The following is a 19,089-nucleotide window of genomic DNA, read 5'->3' as shown; positions in this document are numbered from 1 at the left end:
TCCGGTTCCGGTTCCGGAGTCCCAGACCCAACCCCAGCACGGGCCCCGCGGGCAGCCCGCTGTGGACGGGACCTGTGCGGTCATCCCCGCTCTGGCTGGACGCTGCCCAGCTCTCTGTGAGTGACTGTGCCCTCCAGGGCAGCGCCCGCATGGACGCCTCACCCGCTGCCACCCGCGATCTGCAGGGTCCGCGTAGCTGGCCCTCCCCCCGCAGAGGACGCTCCGACCGGGGCTGCAGCGAGGAGGCGCCCGCTCACTCGGGGTTCCCAGAAACGTGAAGGACCCGCAAGGCCTTTGAGAAATTCCACTTGTAGGACAAGCGGGCGAACCTGTGGACACAGAGAGACGGGGCGGGGGTGGGTGGGGGTGCCGCGGCAGGAGGGGGGCAGTGGCTGGGGAGGAGACAGGGCTCTGGGGTCATGGGGGGCTCTGGGGCCCTGAGGTGGGGGCACAACTGCAGATCGACTAAGACCAGTGCGTCTGGGACTTGCGGCGGGGGCACTGACGGCACCAAGCACAGCTCCGCGAGGCGGGGAGATCCCGGTCTGGGAGGCGCTCCCGGGCGGAACCCGCACAGGGACTTCCTCTTTCTTAGACACATGTGCCCAGGTGCCAGCAGGGAGGGCAGGAGGCAGCACACGCTGGGGCCAAGGAGGTGCTCTTGTTCGTGAGCAAACAGCCAGGGGGCAGGGTCCGTCCTGGGGTGGGGTGCTGGGGAGGCCCCACAGCCGAGCCCCTGGACCAGCCCAACCTGCCGAGGGGCCGTGACTCAGAGCCCAGGCAGCCAGGGGTCAGCTCCTCCCGGGGAGGGAATGTGACCGGGCAGGTGGGCAGGGTGGTGGGCAGGGTGGCGGGCAGGGTGGTGGGCAGGGTGGCAGGCAGGGCAGGCGGGCAGGGTGGTGGACAGGGTGACGGACAGGGCAGGTGGGCAGGGTGGCAGGCAGGGTGGCGGGCAGGGTAGTGGACAGGGTGGTGGGCAGGGCGGCGGACAGGGTGGTGGGCAGGGTGGTGGGCAGGAGGCAGGCAGGGTGGTGGGCAGGGGGCGGGCAGGGCGGCGGGCAGGGTGGTGGGCAGGGGGCGGGCAGGCTGGCCCGGAGCCCCGCTCTGGCTGTGCACTTTGGCTGCTTCCCCTCGGGGCAAACGGCCAGGAGCGGCCAGGAAGGAGCCCAGCAGGACCCCCCATGGGTGGGCGGGCGGGCACCCTGCTTCACTCCTGAGGATGCAGTCACCGGTCCCCAGGGTGCAGGTGGCAGGGTCCAGCAGCAGAGCTGGCGGCTGCCCATGACCTCCAGGACAGGCCAGGCAGGGGCTGGGCGGGAGGGAGGGGGCCAGGAGGCTGGCATTAGGGTCCTGGCCTGACTGCCTTCCTGGCCCCCAGCAGGCTCTCAGCCCTGGGTGTGTTTTGAGCACCTGGCCGCACCCAGGACTCTGCACAGAGGCCGGCTCACCACACACTGTGGGCAGATGGGTGAACGGGTGCGGTGGGCCTGTGGTTCCCCCACCCCCCCGACCCCGTCACCTCCGGCTGCTGGGAGTCACACTCAGGAGGTGCCAGGGACCAGGGCCAGCCCCCTGGCACCGCGGGAGCCACAGAGACCGGGCCAGGAGGCTGCTGGTGCCGGGGGCTCGGTGAGGCCGGAGCTCGGTGAGGCCGGAGTGGGGAGTTTGGCCCCAGAGGGAAGAGCTGGGCTGATGGGGCCTGGCAGGGCGTCCAGAGGCACCTGGGGCACGCGGGGGGCACGGGACGGCCTCCTGGACACAGTGCTCAGAGAGAGGAGGCCGGTCAGCCTGGCGGCCGTGGGGGCTCCTGACCCTCTGTCGGGCGTCCGTGTCCAGGTCAGGGCCCAAGACCTGTCTATGGCAGCCGTGGGCAAACTACGGCCCGTGGGCCGGATCCGGCCTGTTTGAAATGAATAAAACTATTGAAAAAAAAGACCGTACCCTTTTATGTAGTGATGTTTACTTTGAATTTATATTAGTTCACAGAAACACTCCATCCATGCTTTTGTTCCGGCCCTCCGGTCCAGTTTAAGAACCCATTGTGGCCCTCGAGTCAGAACGTTTGCCCGCCCCTGGTCTATGGGGACGAGGAGCTGCGTCTCAGCCTGCGTGGCACCTGCAGCTGCTCCGGGAGCTCACGTCTGGCCCAGCTCCGGGGACAGGGCTGTGGCTGTGAGTGAGTGGCTGCCATTAGCCCTGCCCCGGTCCCCCCTCCGCCCTCTACACACACACACACACACACACACACACACACACACACACACGCTGCTGCTGGCCTGCCGGGGACGGGGGCTGACTCCAGAGTCAGGGGAGCCCGGGGGCCCTGGTGCGCCAGCTCCCGGTGTGGGCGGGCCACAGGCTCACCGTGGCACAGACTGGCCACGGGAGGAAGTGACAGAGGCCAGAAACCGGGTTCATAGCTCAGCTCTGCCTCCTCTGAGCTGCGTGACCTCGGGCAGTTAGCTCACCTCTGAGCCTGGTCCCCTTCCCTGGACAATGAGGTCGAGATGAAGACGGGGTCCCAGAGCCCACGCAGGGCTCGGCGCAAAGACACACACCAAGCCCTCGGCATGTACGCTGTGCTTGACAAGCGGTGGCTGTTCTTATTCTGTTATTAATAGAACGAATGTTAATGTCATCATCGTTGTTATGGCCCAGTCTTTTTTTTTATATAATTTAAGGCAAGCCTGTCAAACCCAGAGGTTAACACGGGCCAAGTAAAGGAGGCAGGCGACCCGTGGGCCACAGCTGACACGCTTGATCTAAGGGAAGGGGTCCGTGCCCCTGGCTACAGAGGCAGGTAGGACCTGTTTTATTTTTTAACTGGGGGTCTCTTTTCCATTGGTTTCTAGAGAGAGTGGGAGGGAGGGAGGCGGAGGGGAGAGGAGAGAGATCATTGGTTGCCTCCTGCACAGGCCCTGACAGGGGCTGAGGAACCTGCAACCAAGGGACATGCCCGTGACCAGGAATCAAGCCCCTGACCCGTTGATTTGGCCAGCGCTCTAACCACTGAGAAAACTGGCCAGGGTGTTGCTGTCTGCTCTGACCGCAGGGCCTTTGCACTGGCTGTTCCTCTGCGTTTTCGGGATTCCCTCCAACCACCTGTCCCTGATTTGCTGTTGCCATCTGTCTGGGCGGCTGGGATTGCGTGTGCTCCGGGGTGAGGTTCCGTCTGCCACCGGGAGGGCGGGGATCTGGTCTGTCTTGTCCGTGGAGTTCCACACGGGCTAGAACAGTGCCTGGCGCACAGTAGGCCTTCAGGAAGTAGCTGTCGAGTGGGTGATTGAGAATGGACCAGACGGAGCTGAGGGCCCCCAAAGTGCTGCCCCTGGAGAACGGGCCCGAGATGGAAAGGAGAGAAGGAAGCCACTACCGTCACCATAGCCTTCGGCACCATTTGAAAATCGGCAGGCGTCCTGGCCGGTGTGGCTCAGTGGTTGGGCACTGTCCAGACACCAAAAGGTCGCTGGTTCCGTTCCCATCAGGGCAGGTGCCCGGGTTGCCGGCCAATTCCCGGTGGGGGGCGTGCAGGAGGCAGCCGACCGTGTTCCGCTCTCCCATCGATGTTTCTCTCCCTCTCTCTCCCTCTCTCTCTAAAAACCAATCTTTTAAAAATCTGCATGCACGTATGACTTTGATTTTAGAATTTATTTTTTAAAACAAACAAATACATGAGTTTGTTTGGCCCCACGTGTTTCCCTTCAAGGACGAGCAGGCCTGGACCGGAGGAAACGGCGTGAGGACGCTTCCCACAGAAACCCGCCCAGACGGCCTCACAGGCGAGACACCCCTCCCGCCCCCCGCCCCCCCCCCTTCCCCGGCATTGGAGAAGGAAGCGCCGCCAGCCGCACACGGACTTCCCCGCCGACTCCTACTCTGAGCCTGCGTCTCCCGGTGCGAAAAGCAGACGAAAACGTTACCAGGAAAAACAGCCTCGGCCCCAAGTCCCTCCAGAACATTCCAAACAGAAGGTTAGCACATCAAACCCCGGCATCTATTAGAGGGCCACACGCCAACCTCACGGGTCTCCCCCAGGCAGGAAGGCCGGTGCGGTGTGGAAAGCAATCGCGGAGTTCGCCATTTTAACCCACAAGAAGCACCTTATGCGCCTCTCAGACAGAGGCCGACACGAAGCATCGCACCAAAACGCTCAGCAACCAGGAGCAGCCGGAACTTCGCCGCCCGCGGGAGGCACCTGGGCCCAGCCCACGCCGGCTCCACATACACGGACCGGAGGCTTCCCCCACGTCGGGAGCGAGCGAGACAAGGGAGTCAGCTCTCAGCACGTCTAGGCAGCGTGTGTCGGAGGGCCCAGCCAGCGAAACGAGGCAAAAGGGGGTGAGGGTGGGGAGCTACAGATTGGCCCGAACCGGCTGGCTCGCTGGGCTGGAGCGTTGTCCTGATGCGCCGAGGTTGCGGGTTCGATCCCCGGTCAGAGCACAGACAAGAATCAACCAATCAGTGAGCGGAAAGGCAAACCGATGTTCCTCTCTCTCCCTCTCTTTCTCCGTCCTTCCTCGCTCTCAAATCAATTAAACGGGGGGTGGGGGGGGCAGGAAGCATGCACCATCCAGTTCTCTGTTTGCTTCTCCAGCAGACCTCAGGCGGACATGTCCTTCCATCCCGATGGGCTTAGGTTTTTTTGTTTTTTTAAAAAATATATATTTTATTGATTTTTTTACAGAGAGGAAGGGAGAGGGATAGAGAGTTAGAAACATCGATGAGCGAGAAACATCGATCAGCTGCCTCCTGCACACCCCCCACCGGGGACGTGCCCGCAACCAAGGTACATGCCCTTGACCGGAATCGAACATGGGACCCCTCAGTCCGCAGGCCGACGCTCTATCCACTGAGCCACACCAGCTAGGGCTGGGCTTACATTTATATTAACTTTCGGCCACCAGAGCGGGAACGATGTATCAACTCATTGTCTTCACTTGAGTCGTCCTATCGGTGAGGCGCCGCTGTTTTGCTGTGTCCTCTGGAAACCTGTGGCCACGGATTCACGGCCTTACACATGTGGCCACGTGTTCCTGGGACTCGCATGTTCTCCATTCAGCGGTCCGTTTAGGCACCTTTTCTATGAATTACATTTCATATCCTTCGTCGATTTTTTGTTGAGTTATCTGTTATCAATTTGTAGGAGCTTTTTGCATATTGAGGAAATGAAACAATACGCATATGCAAACACACTACCACATACACACGCAAAACACATACACATGCATTACCCATCCACCAGCATCACACATGCACGTATGCACGTATGCACACATGCATACACTACCGCACACACGAAAACACAAACATACACATGCATCACCCGTCCACAGCATCACACATGCATATGACACATACACACATGCACACATGCACGTGTATCGGGCACCGCGGGAGAAGGCCATGTCCCAGGCAGGCTCCTGCAGGAAGGTCCCGGCCTGGGCGGGCGAGGGGAGGGGCCACAGGAGAGCAGGGGCAGGCAGAGGGGCTGTAGTGGGCAGGGCGCCAGCCCGAGGGGTCATGTGGGTTGCACTGCCCTGCACCCACATGGTGAGGCCGCGCGGCCTCGCCCCCCGTCCACCACCGCTCCGTCCACCCTCCTCTCCCCTCCCTGCAAACAGAGCAGCCACAGGCAGGGGGAGGCCGAGCCTGCGGCCTCCTGCGCTCGCGCCCCTTTAAGGGTTTCTCCCCAGCCCGCGTCTCTTCGGGGTGCTGGGGGTGCGCAGTATTTGACACGTTGCGGGGGAAACAGCTTTTTCCCTCCTGCTCGCCAGGCTCCATCTTAAGAGCCATTGCCGGGCCCTGGCGCTGCCGGCGCTGGCCTCATCGGCGGCGCGGGCCATGTCGGCCGCGGAGGCGGGCAGAGCCCAGGGTCCCTGCGCGGGTACAGCTCCTGCCTGGCGTGGAGGGGCCGGGAGGGTGGCGGGCGTGGGCACCGTGTGTGCCAGCACTCGCTCTTTTACTCCTGTGGTCCTAGACTTGCCAGCCCGTCTGGAAAATTCGAAAGGGACCTAAACAGCAAGGAGGTGTCCGTCCGCCCTGGAGCCCAGATGGAAAAATGTTGGCACTTTTGACGGGTTCTGAGGTGTGGGTTGTAATACCCAGGCCCACCACGCGGAGAGCTAGGCGCACGCATAGGCGCCGGCATCAGCATGAACAGACCAGGGGGAGCCCCAGGGGGGCGAGAGGAGAGACAGCTCCGAGCCAGCAGAACCCCCGGGCCCAGGAGACGCCAGTCCCAACCCACTGACGGCTCCCCTCCCGTGTCCGTGGTCTCAAGGCGCCGATAGGGGAAGAGGTGGCCGGAGCCCGCGCAGCTTTAACAACCCCTGACCCTGCTCGCTGCAAACCCGACAACCGCCCGTCACTGGCGAGGCTGCCGGGGCCCAAACACGCGGGAGCTGTCAGGCGGCACCGCTGCGGGTGAGGGAGGCAAAGGCACAGCACGCGGTGTCCCCGCCGCCCGTGAGCAGGGCCGCTGTCAACACGCGACACGAGGTGCGGCGAGGCCGGGGGACACGGCCTCTCGCACACCCGGCCCCTCGCACACCCGGCCCCTCGCACACCCGGCCCCTCGCACACCCGTGGGCGCCGGATGGAACACAGCCTGGCGGGCGCCGCTCAGCCTGCAGTCACCACCTGACTCGGCAGCTCCGCACAGAGCGGCTCCCACAGAACCCGGCCGGACCCTACACGGCCCCTCCCTCGTGCCCCAGGCCGGGAGCAGGTGCCCTCCAGGGGCAGATGGGAGATGGCCGGCCGCACAGGGCACCCGACTCAGCGCCAGGGAGACCCACTGCCTCGCGCAGCGTCTGCGAGGAAGCGCCGGGAAACCATTCTGCGTGAGGAAGGCCAACCCCCGAAGGGGACCGGCTGTTGTTCTGTTGGTAGAACGTGGTGGCAGTGACAAGCAGCGGATTGGTGGCTCCGGGGGCGGGGGCGGGGGAGGCCGGAGGAGGGAGGAGGGTGTGGTTATGAAATGGGCAGCACTGGCCAGGCTGTGGGGTTCAGTGGTTGGGCATCCAACGATGAACCAGGAGGTCGGGGTTCGATTTCTCATCAGGGCACAGGCCCGGGTTGCGGGCTCCATCCCCAGTGGGGGGCGTGCAGGAGGCAGCCGGTCCATGATTCTCTCATCATTGACGTTTCTCTCTCTCTCTCTTCCTCTCTGAAGTCAATAAAAATACATTTTTAAAAAAGGGCAGCATTGGGACCTCTGGAGGTGATGGGGCCGCTCAGTGTCTTGGCTGTGATGGTGGCAACAGGACCCCCCCAGGCGACAGGCCCCTCCAGGTGACAAGAACCCCCAGGTGACAGGCCCCCCCCAGACAACATGGCCCCCCCAGGCAACAGGACCCCCCAGGTGACAGGCCCCCCAGACAACATGCCCCCCAGGTGACAGGCCCCCCCAGGCAACATGGCCCCCTAGATGACAGGACCCCCCTAGGTGACAGGACCCTCCAGGTGACAGGTCCCTCTAGGCGACAAGAATCCCCAGACAACATGGCCCCCCCAGGCAACAGGACCCCCAGGCGACAGGACCCCAGGCGACAGGACGTGCCATAAATCACAGGGTGGGGCACAGAAGAGCAGGGGGGATGCCGTCAGGGCTGCACTGGCTCAGCACCAGGTCCTGCGTATGAGGTTGCGCTGTTGCCATGGGGACACGGGAGAGGACACACGGGCTATGACAGCTCCATCTTCAGGCCTCGCCCAGGTGCCTCCTGACAGCAGCCACCCTGCCCCCCACCCCACTGCACCCAGTCACAGCGCGGCCACAGGGTTCTGACCTGGACCCGGCCCGGTGGCAGGTACCCGGAAGCACTGGAGGTTGCCAGGTGGAGGCACCTGGGGCCTTAGGAGGAGACTGGGGAGGAGCCCTGGGCCTCGCGCTCTCCCTCTGCAGGTGGTCCCGGTGCATCCGTGTCTGAGGACCTCGGTGAGGAGCATGGGGGGGGGCCCACAGGGAGGCAGGGGAGGGTCTGCAGGGGGAGCCAGCAAAGGGGCCAGAGAGGCCAATGCAGAGCTTTCCGAAGGCCCGCCCACCCCCCCCCCACCCACCCCCCCCCACCCACTGCCACGGCTCCACCCTCCATCCCGCCATTAACCGCTCTCCCGGACCAGAGCGCTTTAAGGCCATTTAGGTGAGCCCTCGGGGGCTCAGCAGGACCTGTTGCCGGCAACTCAAAGCCGGCGCCTTGCGCTCAGCCAGTGGCTCTCGGTCCAGCTGCCCGGGTCTGCCTGTCCAGGAGGTCTCCCCACAGCCGGAGGCCGGAGCCTGCCCTTCAGGATGGGGGCCCCTGGGAGGGTGGCCTTGGTACCCTGAAGTCTGGTCGAGGCCCCTGGGGCCCCATTCACTGGCCTCCTGGCTGAGCTGCCTCTAATTCTCTTCAGCCCAAATTAAGGGGCCCCCAGCGGGCAGACCTTGACCCACATCCCTTTCTCGCTGAGGCATCTGGGCAATGGCTCAGCTCAGCCTCCCTTCCCCTTTCTGCCAAAGGGTTTCCCAGCCCTCACGGGAGTGAAGGGACTGATGAGGCCTATACCACGCCTGGCCTGGTACCTGGCAGGGCAGAGGGACACGGGGCCAAGGAGAATTCCCAGGTATTGAGAACGTTGTGAGCCCATGCCAGCCCTGCAGGTGTGAGCAGACTCAGTCCCTGCAGGTGTGAGCAGACTCAGGCCCTGCAGGTGTGAGCAGACCCAGGCCCTGCAGGTGTGAGCAGACTCAGTCCCTGCAGGTGTGAGCAGACTCAGGCCCTGCAGGTGTGAGCAGACCCAGCCCCTGCAGGTGTGAGCAGACCCAGCCCCTGCAGGTGTGAGCAGACTCAGGCCCTGCAGGTGTGAGCAGACCCAGCCCCTGCAGGTGTGAGCAGACCCAGCCCCTGCAGGTGTGAGCAGACTCACGCCCTGCAGGTGTGAGCAGACCCAGGCCCTGCAGGTGTGAGTAGACTCAGTCCCTGCAGGTGTAAGCAGACTCAGGCCCTGCAGGTATGAGCAGACCCAGCCCCTGCAGGTGTGAGCAGACTCAGTCCCTGCAGGTGTGAGCAGACTCAGTCCCTGCAGGTGTGAACAGAAGGCCTGACGCCCAGCGTCTGAAGCCACTCATCACCCGGAGGGAGGGCTGCCAGACAAAATACAGGGCAGCGGCCTCTGAGCGTCAGATACACGACAACTTGCTCGTCAGCGTGAGTGTCCCCGTGTTTGCAGGCACAGTCGTCTTTTCCCCAAGATGCTCTGGTTGTCGCTGGCGCAGCCCGGCCACCTGAATGAGGCGCCCAGAGCAGGGGTGGGGAGGAGGCCGGTAAACATGTCCCGGGAAAAGCAGGACGCAGATCCGTGAAGACACTGTGGTCGTCGCTCGTTTAAAACGTCCTGCGTGTGTACAGGGAGGGAGGCAGCGCCGGCCGGACCCCAGCGGGGCCGAGACAGGCCGGAAGCCACAGACGCGCCAGGAAGGCGGGTGGGGCTCTGGCAGCTCAGTGTCGGCTCGGACCACGGGCCTGAGGACACTCTTCATTTATTTCACTTTTTAATGTTTCCCTACCGTTCAGTAAACATGTGCTACTCGATTTAAAACATACTTTAAAGCTATCACTTATAGAAGCTTAAAAAATGGGGCCACTAATTTGTCAGAAGAACTTCGCGAGTCCTCCTCCCGCCGGGTGCAGGTTACGTTGCTCATCCATGCAGGTGCGGAACTGCTACCCTGCCCTGTCCTTGGTGAGGCGGGGGCGGGGCAGCGGCGCTCCAAGACGAGCCCAGGCCCCAGGGGAAAGGGCCCCCCTCCAGCCCAGCCCGCCCCCCCTCCTGAGCCTGCCTTCCACTTTGTGTCGTGTTCCGTTTCCTCCCTCGCCGTCGGCGTCGGCGGTCAGTACTGCCTGTCGCACCCTCCGTCTCTGTCTTCCTGCTAGCCCTCTGAGTGCCGCGGTGAGGGCGTAGTTCCCGGGCGCAGGCGCAGCGGGCAGGCTCAGGGTGAGGGCACAGTTGCTGTCCCAAGAGGAGTTGGGCTGAGGGGCAGGCACTCCCACTCGGCACAGAGGCGGCGAGGCGGCGGGCACAGGGGCGGCGGGCACAGAGGTGGCGGGCACAGGGGCGGCGGGCACAGAGGCGGCGGGCACAGGGGCGGCGGGTACAGGGGCGGCGGGCACAGAGGCGGCGGGCACAGGGGCGGCGGGCACAGAGGCGGCGGGCACAGGGGCGGCGGGCACAGAGGCGGCGGGCACAGGGGCGGCGGGTACAGGGGCGGCGGGCACAGAGGCGGCGGGCACAGGGGCGGCGGGTACAGGGGCGGCGGGCACAGAGGTGGCGGGCACAGGGGCGGCGGGCACAGGGGCGGCGGGCACAGAGGTGGCGGGCACAGGGGCGGCGGGCACAGGGGCAGCGAGGCGGCGGGAGATGGCACTTTCCCAGAACGTGGCCAGGAGGCAGCGTGGTGCGAAGACTCTGGGTCCCTCTCAGCCTCCATGTGGATGCGGCTGAGCAGCTCCCTCAGGGAAAGGACGCGGAGAGGGTTAGAGGAGGCCACTCACGCGCCTTGTAAAGCTATGAAGTGGGCGGGCCTGCCTGCCCCTGCCCCTGCCCCTCAGTGCCAGCCCCCTGCCCCTCCGTTCGCCCACTGATGTCAGAGCTGCCCCCTCCACGGCCAGCGGGGTCCCAGAGGGCGGGGAGCCCGCTCAGGGAAAGCCTGTCCGGGAGAGACCCCCAGGAGCGGTCAGGGAGAGACCCCCTGTCACACTTCCAGGACCTGGCGCTCTGTGGATCCCCCGCTCATTGGAGCTGACGAGGTGGGGCTATTCACACCAGAGGAACTGGCGCAGGCCGTAATGGGGCTGGTTGTCCCTCCCCCAGCCGATTGGGAAACATTTACCGGCAGGCCGCTGGTTCAGGCGGGGGTGGGGGGGGGTCGGGGGGCATTTCTGGAAGGCGGTGTGCGTGCCGGGTCTGCACCTGAGGAGCTCTGAGGGCCCCTGAGCCCGACTCCACTGCAGACCAACCCACTCAAACGGGAGGAAGCAGCGAATTAGGGCAGCCAGCTAGCGGGTCGCGGGGTCACAGGAGGAGACCACCGGAGCGCTAGCTGTGAGCAGAAAGGCCTTCGACGGACAAGGCCACGGGCAAAGTCCTGGAGGAGCTGGGGGTGGAGGGGCCGCGCCGCAGGCTAGCCGTGCGGTGGGGGCACGGGGACCCCACCCACACCCACCCTCTCAAGGAGGGGGCGTCTTCGGCTGGGGAGGGTGGGGGTGCATTCGGGTGATGCTGGCGGCCCCTCCTCCACGTTCACTTGCATCCCAGGACCTGGGGGGTCAAAGAAGTGGCCCCTCCAATCGGACGTGAGACAATCGGCGCAAGCACAGAGGTTCCACCTCCCGCCGTCCAGCCCTGGGTGCGGGGCAGCTTTTAACTGCGGTCTGGTTTTTAGGAAAAAACAAAAACAAACAGGGCGTGGCTGTGGTAAAAAAATTAAAAAACAAAAGAGCGGAGCTGCCGGCGGCCAGGGCTCAGGGGCTGAGCGTCGACCTATGAGCCAGGAGGTCAGAGTTCGATTCCCGGTCAGGGCACAGGCCCGGGTTGTGGGCTCCATCCCCAGTGTGGGGGCGCAGGAGACAGCCAATCCATGATTCTCTCTCATCATGGATGTTTCTCTCTCTCTCCCTCTCCCTTCCTCTCTGACATCAATTATATATTTTAAAGGAGAGGAGGGAAATAAAAAGCAGATGCCACACCCAGGTGAAGCCTGGGGGGTGGGGGCTGTCCCCCGGGCCCCCCTTGGTGCAAACTCACACCCCCAGACGGCGCTGACCTGCAGCCTCCACGCTCAGCTCCTCTCTGCCTGCCCCTGGGACCCAGACAGGGGGGGCGGCAGAGGGAGCGGCTACTTCCCGGCGTCCCAGGGACTCAGGGCCCCCCCCCCCCGCCCCTGGGACGCCCGCCCTCCCCCCTTGCCTGCAGCCTTGCCTCCGCCACTGGCTTCCAGGGGCAGGTCTTTGCCAGGGACACTGGAGGCTGCGCAGGTTCCGATTCAGCCTGGCTCCCCTCCCATGCTGACCTGAGCAGCCAATCTCCCTAACGCCCCCCCACCCCCCGTGACTGGGGTGCAGCCGCCATGTCCCCCAGACTCCCCGAGGGGCCTGATCTCCAGCTTCTCTGGAGACCACAGCCAGGGAGGGCGCCTCCCTTTCTGCGTAGTCTCTGACCGGCCACCCTCCTCCCTCCCAGGGTGGGCCCCCATCGGGGCTCCCAGCCCCCCCACCCCCACTGCATCTTCGATGCCTGTGTCCCTCCCGTCCACCCGTGCCCTCGGCCCCTTTGCCTGACCTGCGGCCCTCCCGCTACCTTCTCTGTACGGACCGCCTGCCCGGGCGTGGTCAGTGGTCAAGCTGGCTGCGTGTGTGCGTGCGGGTGGCGGGTGCATATGTGTGCATGTGTGTGCATGTGTGTCCGCCCCCATCGCCCCGCAAGCCCCGCCCGGCGCCGCTGCCGCTGCTCTCCCTCCTCCCTCCCCCGTCCGTCCCCGTGGCCTCGGGCTCTGCTCTCCTGACTGTGTCCCTCCCTGCACGGCTGCCCTTCCTCGGTCACCCCCGGACCGCACCGGCCCCTTCCCTCGGCTCCTCGCAGAGTGGCCGCCCCAGCTGCTCCCACACGAGCACAGAGCAGGGACGGTGCCCACGGGCGGCTATCCCGGGTCGCTCTCCCCCGGGCCTGGGGTAACCACGCCCGGTCCACTTCGCGGAGGAGGAGCCTGGGGCCCGGACCTCCCGGTGGCTCCTAACTGTCCTGCCTCACAGCCGTCCCCTGGTCACCTCAACGCCACCTGCACGGGCCCATGACCTCCTGCTCTGCCGGCGTGGCCCCCGGGCCTGTGGCTCTGACCACACCGCCACCCGCTCAGGCGGTGATGGCTCCGGTCTGCGCTGTTGCAAAACCCGCTCCGCCTGCCTGTTCCTCCCTCCCCACCCTCTGCCGCCGACTAATCTCCCGAAAATGCTGTCAAGAGTCACGCGTCGATTGCCTCACCGTCCGTGTGGGCTGGGCTTGGCGTGACCAGCATCCAGGCGTTCAGCGAATCCCCTGGAAATCCGAACTGTTATCCCCAGAGCCCCGGCTCCCCAGCCAGAACCCCAGTTCCCCATCTCACAGTGACGTCAGAGCTGCCCGGACACAATCTTGAGGAGCTTCTATCCCGGGCACATAACTCGGGGGCCCCACCCCACACACAAACATAAGTGGCTCCCAGAAGCTGGTTGGCACCCTGGCCGCCCCTCGCGGCCTCCTCGCCCCAGCTTGCTGCTCCAGGGGTAGGGGTGGGGGTGTGCTCTAGCCAACCTTGCCCAGCCAGGCCCCCCCCGACCCCCCATGTGTCCAAGGCCGGCACTGGGCTTGGCGTTCGTTCAAAGATCCTCTTCGCAGGCGGGGAGCCGAAGATCCAGAATAGAGGCCCCAGACGCCCAAATCCTGCCCGCCCGGAGCCCGAGCTCAGCCTCTGACTCCCCCTCGTCACACCGCAGGCACACACACAGAACAAAACCAAACCAAACCAAGTCTCCTCAGCAGGAGAAGGGTCAGGGCTGGGGGTCCGGCCCTCCTCGGCTCCTGCAGAAAGGGAGGCTGGAGAGTGGCCGGCGTCAGCCCCGGGACCCGAGGTCCCGGACAAGCTGGGAGGACAGAGAGTGAGCAGCCAGGGGCAGCCCCAGGGACCACGGGGCCATCTGCCTTCAGGACAGGCCTCAGGGGCCGGACATCCTGGGCATGTGTGTGGCCACAGCGGGGGCCTCTGACCACCCCGTGTCCCCGGCCGGGTCGCTCCTCCCACCCCTGTGCCCTCTGCGGGGCCGCCCGCGGCCGAATCCCTCCCCTGGGCCCACTGTCCTCCATGCGTCCTTCCTTCGCCACCATCGAGCCGCCTCCTCGGCTGGGCAGCACGAGGCCCTGGTGAATGTTTAGCATCAGCAACCTCTTCTCTGGGGAAAAAACATATAATTATAAATCTCACTGATACGAACTCTACAAATCAGCATGCAATTTACAAATTATGATAAAACACACAATGTTCGTTATTGTAAACTCCATCAAGCCCCTCGGTTCGCAGAACGCTCTCGTTGACTTTTTTTGCCCCAACTCTTGGGTCAGGAGCCAGCCTGCGTCTGTCCCTGAGGAAGAGTGCGGTTCTGACGCGGGCGTCGGGGGGCGCTGGTCGTAAACTGAAATGAAAGGGGGGCGCGCGGGGGTGTGTCCGCTCCGCCTGCTCCTAAGGATGTGAGCGACTCCATTGCGGAATCAGGGGCTTTTTCGATACTGAAGGAATCTGTCCCCAAATTTTGAGCCATTTCACAGCAAAACAGCTCCAGGCGTGATGCGCTTCTCCATTTTCCCTGCATCGCGAACATCCTTTTCCGTCACTTTCTTAGGACGTCCGGCCACGCCTTGCAGTGGCGGCCCATTCCCGTGGTGTAAACACTGCCGCCAGCTGCCGGCACGAGGACACCGAGCACGGAGCCGGGGCCAGACGCGCAGGAGCCCGCCTGGGCCCGCGCCCCCACCACACAGACGCAGGAGATGTAAGTCGCCCCAAGAACGTGGTAAGAACGAAATGCAGTGAAGTCATTAGGAAAATATGAGATGTATTTGTCTGAATAGAACTTATTTCATTGTCAACTTAGATCATTTCGTTTTTAATAATGTCTGTGCCTGAAAATGTAGCCAGCAGCCCTGAGAAGCCAGGGTGAGCCAGCTGCAGCCCCCACTGCCAGCAGCATCCTGTCCCTCGCAAAAACCCTATTCGTTCAGCGTTGACAGATTTTGCTGGGCATCTGCCATGTGCCGGGGCCGTGGTTAGAGCCTGGCACACGTCGGAGAAGGGGAGTGAGCGGGACCTGCCTTTGTGGGCTTGTGTCCCAGCAGGAGAAGACGAGGCGCATCACCAGCACAGGCCAGATCTTGTCTGCTAGAAGGTGAAGGTGAAGGTGGAAGAGACAAAAGGGCAGTTGGGGTGCAGGCGGGGCAGGGTGGGGGGAGCAAGGGAGGGGTCAGAGCAGCTTATTTGAAAAGATGACATTTGAGGGAAGACTCCAAAGAAAAGGAGAAAACCGTGCAGTTCTCTGAGGAAGGAAGTTCCCGTTTGCGGCCACGGCCAGTGCAAAGGCCCTGGGGCAGCACCGGGCCTGGTGTGTCTGAGGATCCTTGGAGGGTCCGTGTCCCTGGAGCCACATGTGCAGGGAGCGGGAGAGGACAGGACGGCAGGAGGTGATGGGGCCTGTCCCCCAGGGCCTTGGTGGCCTCTGTAGGCGCCGTGAGCTGAGAAGGTCTTGTCGCCTGTTTGCAGGTGAAGAGCCCGAGGCCTGGAGCCTCGCAGGGAGCAGGTGGGAAAGTCAGAAGCCTGGGCGGCTCTGGCTCTGGCTCTGACCGTGCTGCACTCCTGCCTCTTCAGGGCAGCGGGACTGCAGGGGCATCCAGCCAGGTCTGAGGGTCCCTTCAGCCAAAACTCCTCGAATGGCAACTCTTGAGCCGGTGGCTCCGGGGCGGGCGGGGAGGCGTCCAGGCAGCAGGGTGGCCGAGGCTGTCAGCAGGCTTGTGCGCTCGCAAGGCCACACCTCAAACATGACCTTGCCCCAGGCCCTCCTGACTTCTGGGCCATGGGAGCCTGGTCATCTTGGCCAGAGCTGCACACCGACCACAGAAGCCCATACTGGCATCTCCCTGACACACAGGACGGGGCCCGGGACCGCAGTCCCCCTTCGGGGCTCTGAGGGCTGAAGCGAGCCGGTCTTGGGGGTGGACGCAGAGGGAGGCCAGGACCAGAGAGGAGGCGACTGTCTAGAGGCCACCGCACAGACTGGGCAGCGAGCGCTGGGCGGGCAGGGCCCGGACCTGCAGACCCACCGGCCCGTGCAGGGTGGATGCTACCATCCTGTGATTATTCACAATTTTTTAACCAAAGGCCTCACATTGGTATTTTGCCCTGCAAAGCGGACAAAAAGCCCCCACGGGATGCGTCTGGGGCTGACAGGCCGGCGGGGAAATCTGATGAGGGTCCCAGCCAGGGCCTGCTCCTGCCACAGCGGGTGGGAGTGTGGAGGAGACGAGTCCCGTGGCTTCCACTTCCGTGGCCCCGGAGGGGGCTTTGCCGGTGGCTCTCTGTCCCGGGAGGCCCTGCCCCGCCGGGGGGCCTATCTGCGGCTCTGGGCCAGGCGAGGAGGCTGAGGCCGGCTGGCTGGAAGTCGCGTGGGCTTGTTCCTACGCTGCTGGCAGGCTCATCTCGGCAGCCTGGTGCCGGCTGGCTGCAGGCCCGGCTCCCTCGTGGCCGCCTTTGGTTTTGAAGGCCACTCCCCTCCCTTCTACCGGATGCGCCACCCGAGGGAGGGGCGGAGACAGGCACGTTGGCTTTGGCAGAGCAGAGGTGGGGGACTCCTCCCCCCAAGCACTTTGCAGTGGGGAGCTCTGCCTTATGCCCCGGCACCTGCATGATCAGCCCTCGCCTCCCGTGGGGTTGACCAGGCGGGCCCTCCCCCTTCCTCAGCCCCAGTCTTCTCTGGGGGGGGGGGACATGTGATCCTCCAAGTGGCAGGTCCAGGCGCTCTGCTGTGGGGCTGGCGGGGCTGGGTTTAGGGGGACCCCGCCGGTGAGGGGTGCAAACAGCCAGGCCTCTAGCGAGAGATGTGGGGACGGCTTAATGGCTGCTGCTCAGAAGCGCCCACAGCTGCTCTGCGGACAGTGCAGGCGCCAGCCCTGAGGCCGCGCACCAGGGCCGCGCACCACGGCCGCGCACCACGGCCGCGCACCAGGGCCGCGCACCACGGCCGCGCACCACGGCCGCGCACCAGGGCCGCGCACCAGGGCCGCGCACCACGGCCGCGCACCAGGGCCGCGCACCAGGGCCGCGCACCAGGGCCGCGCACCAGGGCCAGGACCTGCCCTCCAGACACACACGTCCCTTGCGGAGCACGGAGCTTCCTGGGCGTCCTGCCAGCGGGCCCAGCTGCGAACCGGGGTCCCACCGCCTCGCCCGGGCGCTGCGTCTGTGTCCAGTGTCCGGCCGCGGGTCTGCGTGTCTGCCTGGCCTGTTTGGAGGAAGATCCTAGCCGGGCTTCGTGTCCGTGGGGTGTGCGCCGCCTGCGGCACGCAGGCCCCTGCACAGAGCGTGGGCATGGCCGCCCCGCTGCCTCCGGACCGGCTGTGGCTGCTTTTCAGGATTCCCAGAAGCCCTTCCCCGAGGCCGCGGCGCCATGTTTTTGGCTCCGGGGTGCTCGCTCTCGGTCTCCAAGCCGCAGAGAGAAACCAGGCACCGCTACTGGCTCCAGGGACGGAAGGGCCGGGCCTCTGTCCGGATCGTCTTCCAGGACACGTCGCCGTTTCTTTGGAATCAAAGAAAAACACCCGCTCGGGGCAAAGGGGTGGAGGGTGGGAGGGCGAGTCCGTTTCTGAACCTTCGCATCCGCGTGAGTCGACGCCCACAGACTCACCCCTCCCTTATCCCCATGACTGTCAAATCGCAGGCATCAGCGCGGGCACAGGCCGGGTGGGCATCCGGGCTCCGCGGAGCCGGGGTTCTGCGCCGGGCAGGGTGCCCCCCTCACACGGAAGGGCCGGAGGGAGGGGAAAGGCAGGTCTGTGGTGTAGCTCCCGGGGCGCCCTCACTTTTCTTGCTTTTATTTCAGTGCGTCAGACAGAGACCTGTATTCGGAGGTGAGAAGCAGGGGCCCAAGGATGCCTGCAGGTGCCAGGCCATAGGCAGGGAGTGTCCTGGGCGCCCGGGCCCATCAGTCCCTGGGCAGCCGCTGAGCCCCCTGAGCCCACCACAGGGAGAACCAGCTGGTGTCCCCCGTCTCTTGTCTCCCCAGTGGTGCCATTCTCGAAACTTCTCCCAGACACGGGACCTCTCTCTGGGCCGTGGACACTGTTGCCCTCGTGGGCCTGTGACTGCATTGGCATACAGATGGGCACAGTCTTATTTATTAAAATGTTTTCTCCAACCTAAAGGTGTTTTTTGGGGGGTTTTCTGACTTAAAAAGAAATTGGAGCCCAGCCAGGCGTGGCTCAGTGGTTGAGCGTCGACCTATGAACCAGGAGGTCATGGTTCCATGCCCGGTCAGGGCACAGGCCCGGGTTGTGGGCTCCATCCCCAGTGGGGGGCGTACAGGAGGCAGCGGATCCGTGATTCTCTCTCATCATGGATGTTTCTCTCTCTCCCTCTCCCTTCCTCTCTGACATCAATAAACATACATTTTAAAAAAAGAAGAAGTGGCATATGCCAGGGAGTCAGCTCTTCTCAGCGAACCCCGGTTTAGGGAAGAGAGTCCCGCGGGGCCTCCCCGCCAGGCGCCCCTGGCCTGACTCCTCCGTGGGCCTGGGCTCCCTGGGGAAGCCTGCAGATCCCACTTCGCTTCCTCTTGGCCCTTTGATGACAGAACAAGGGGCTTTGCGATGCTCTTGACCTGAGATTTCCTGTAAAAACCTCAAATGGAAAGATGCGCTGCGCAGGCCTCACCGGACGTGGGGCGTGGGCGTGGCCGGGCGCGGAGCAGGGCCTGTTGGGGACACCATGGCCCTCAGCACTGACGCGGCTCAGTCCTGGGTGTGCAGGGGCTTCCAGGGTCCAAAGTCGCGCTGGGGCCGGTGGTTTCTGCTGGGAAAGCTGCAGCCCGAGGGAGGGGGTGGGGGGAGCCAGAGGCGGGGCGCGTGGGGCTCCCCCCCTTCCCCCTGCCGGGAGACCCGCACTTTGCTCGGTGAACAGACCTCCCGCTCTGGGAGCGGCCGCCCTGGCAGGCCGGGCGCAGGCCGGGCGCCGCCAGCCGAGGGGAGCCCTCCCCCTAGGGGAGGACGTAGCGAGTGCAGGCGCCCGGCGCCCCAGCCGCTGGCCTGGGCCCGGGAGTGAGCAGGTGAAGCCGTGGCCAGGGCCCCGGATCTGAAGGGGATTGGGGGGGGGGGTCCAGGGACCATCCTAGGACGTGACCCTCTGGAAGAAGCCGGGAGGGAGACTTTTGGGGCAAACCCGGGTGCCAGAGGTGGGGCACCCACACATGTCTATCAGGATCGGGAGGGCGGAGCGAGGGGAGGGCTGGGTGACCACGTCCAAGGACCTCGTCACGGGGT

At 64.6% G+C, this 19,089-nt stretch overlaps 1 protein-coding gene across 1 annotated transcript in view; it reads left to right on the top strand.

Moving 5' to 3' along the window:
* TBC1D16 (TBC1 domain family member 16) overlaps window positions 1–15,956 on the top strand; it is an 82,441-nt gene extending 66,485 nt beyond the window's left edge. Inside the window, exon 12 of the mRNA XM_081110339.1 lies at window positions 14,409–15,956. Coding sequence (XP_080966465.1) covers window positions 14,409–14,618 — 210 coding nt within the window. The 3' untranslated portion in view covers window positions 14,619–15,956. The remainder of the gene's footprint in view (window positions 1–14,408) is intronic.
* The last annotated feature ends 3,133 nt before the right edge of the window (window positions 15,957–19,089 follow it).

The sequence above is a fragment of the Myotis nattereri genome (genome assembly GCF_964212035.1).
Source record: "Myotis nattereri genome assembly, chromosome: 16".
In the NCBI taxonomy this organism is placed as follows: Eukaryota; Metazoa; Chordata; class Mammalia; order Chiroptera; family Vespertilionidae; genus Myotis; species Myotis nattereri.
This window is presented reverse-complemented; position numbering and strand designations above follow the sequence as displayed.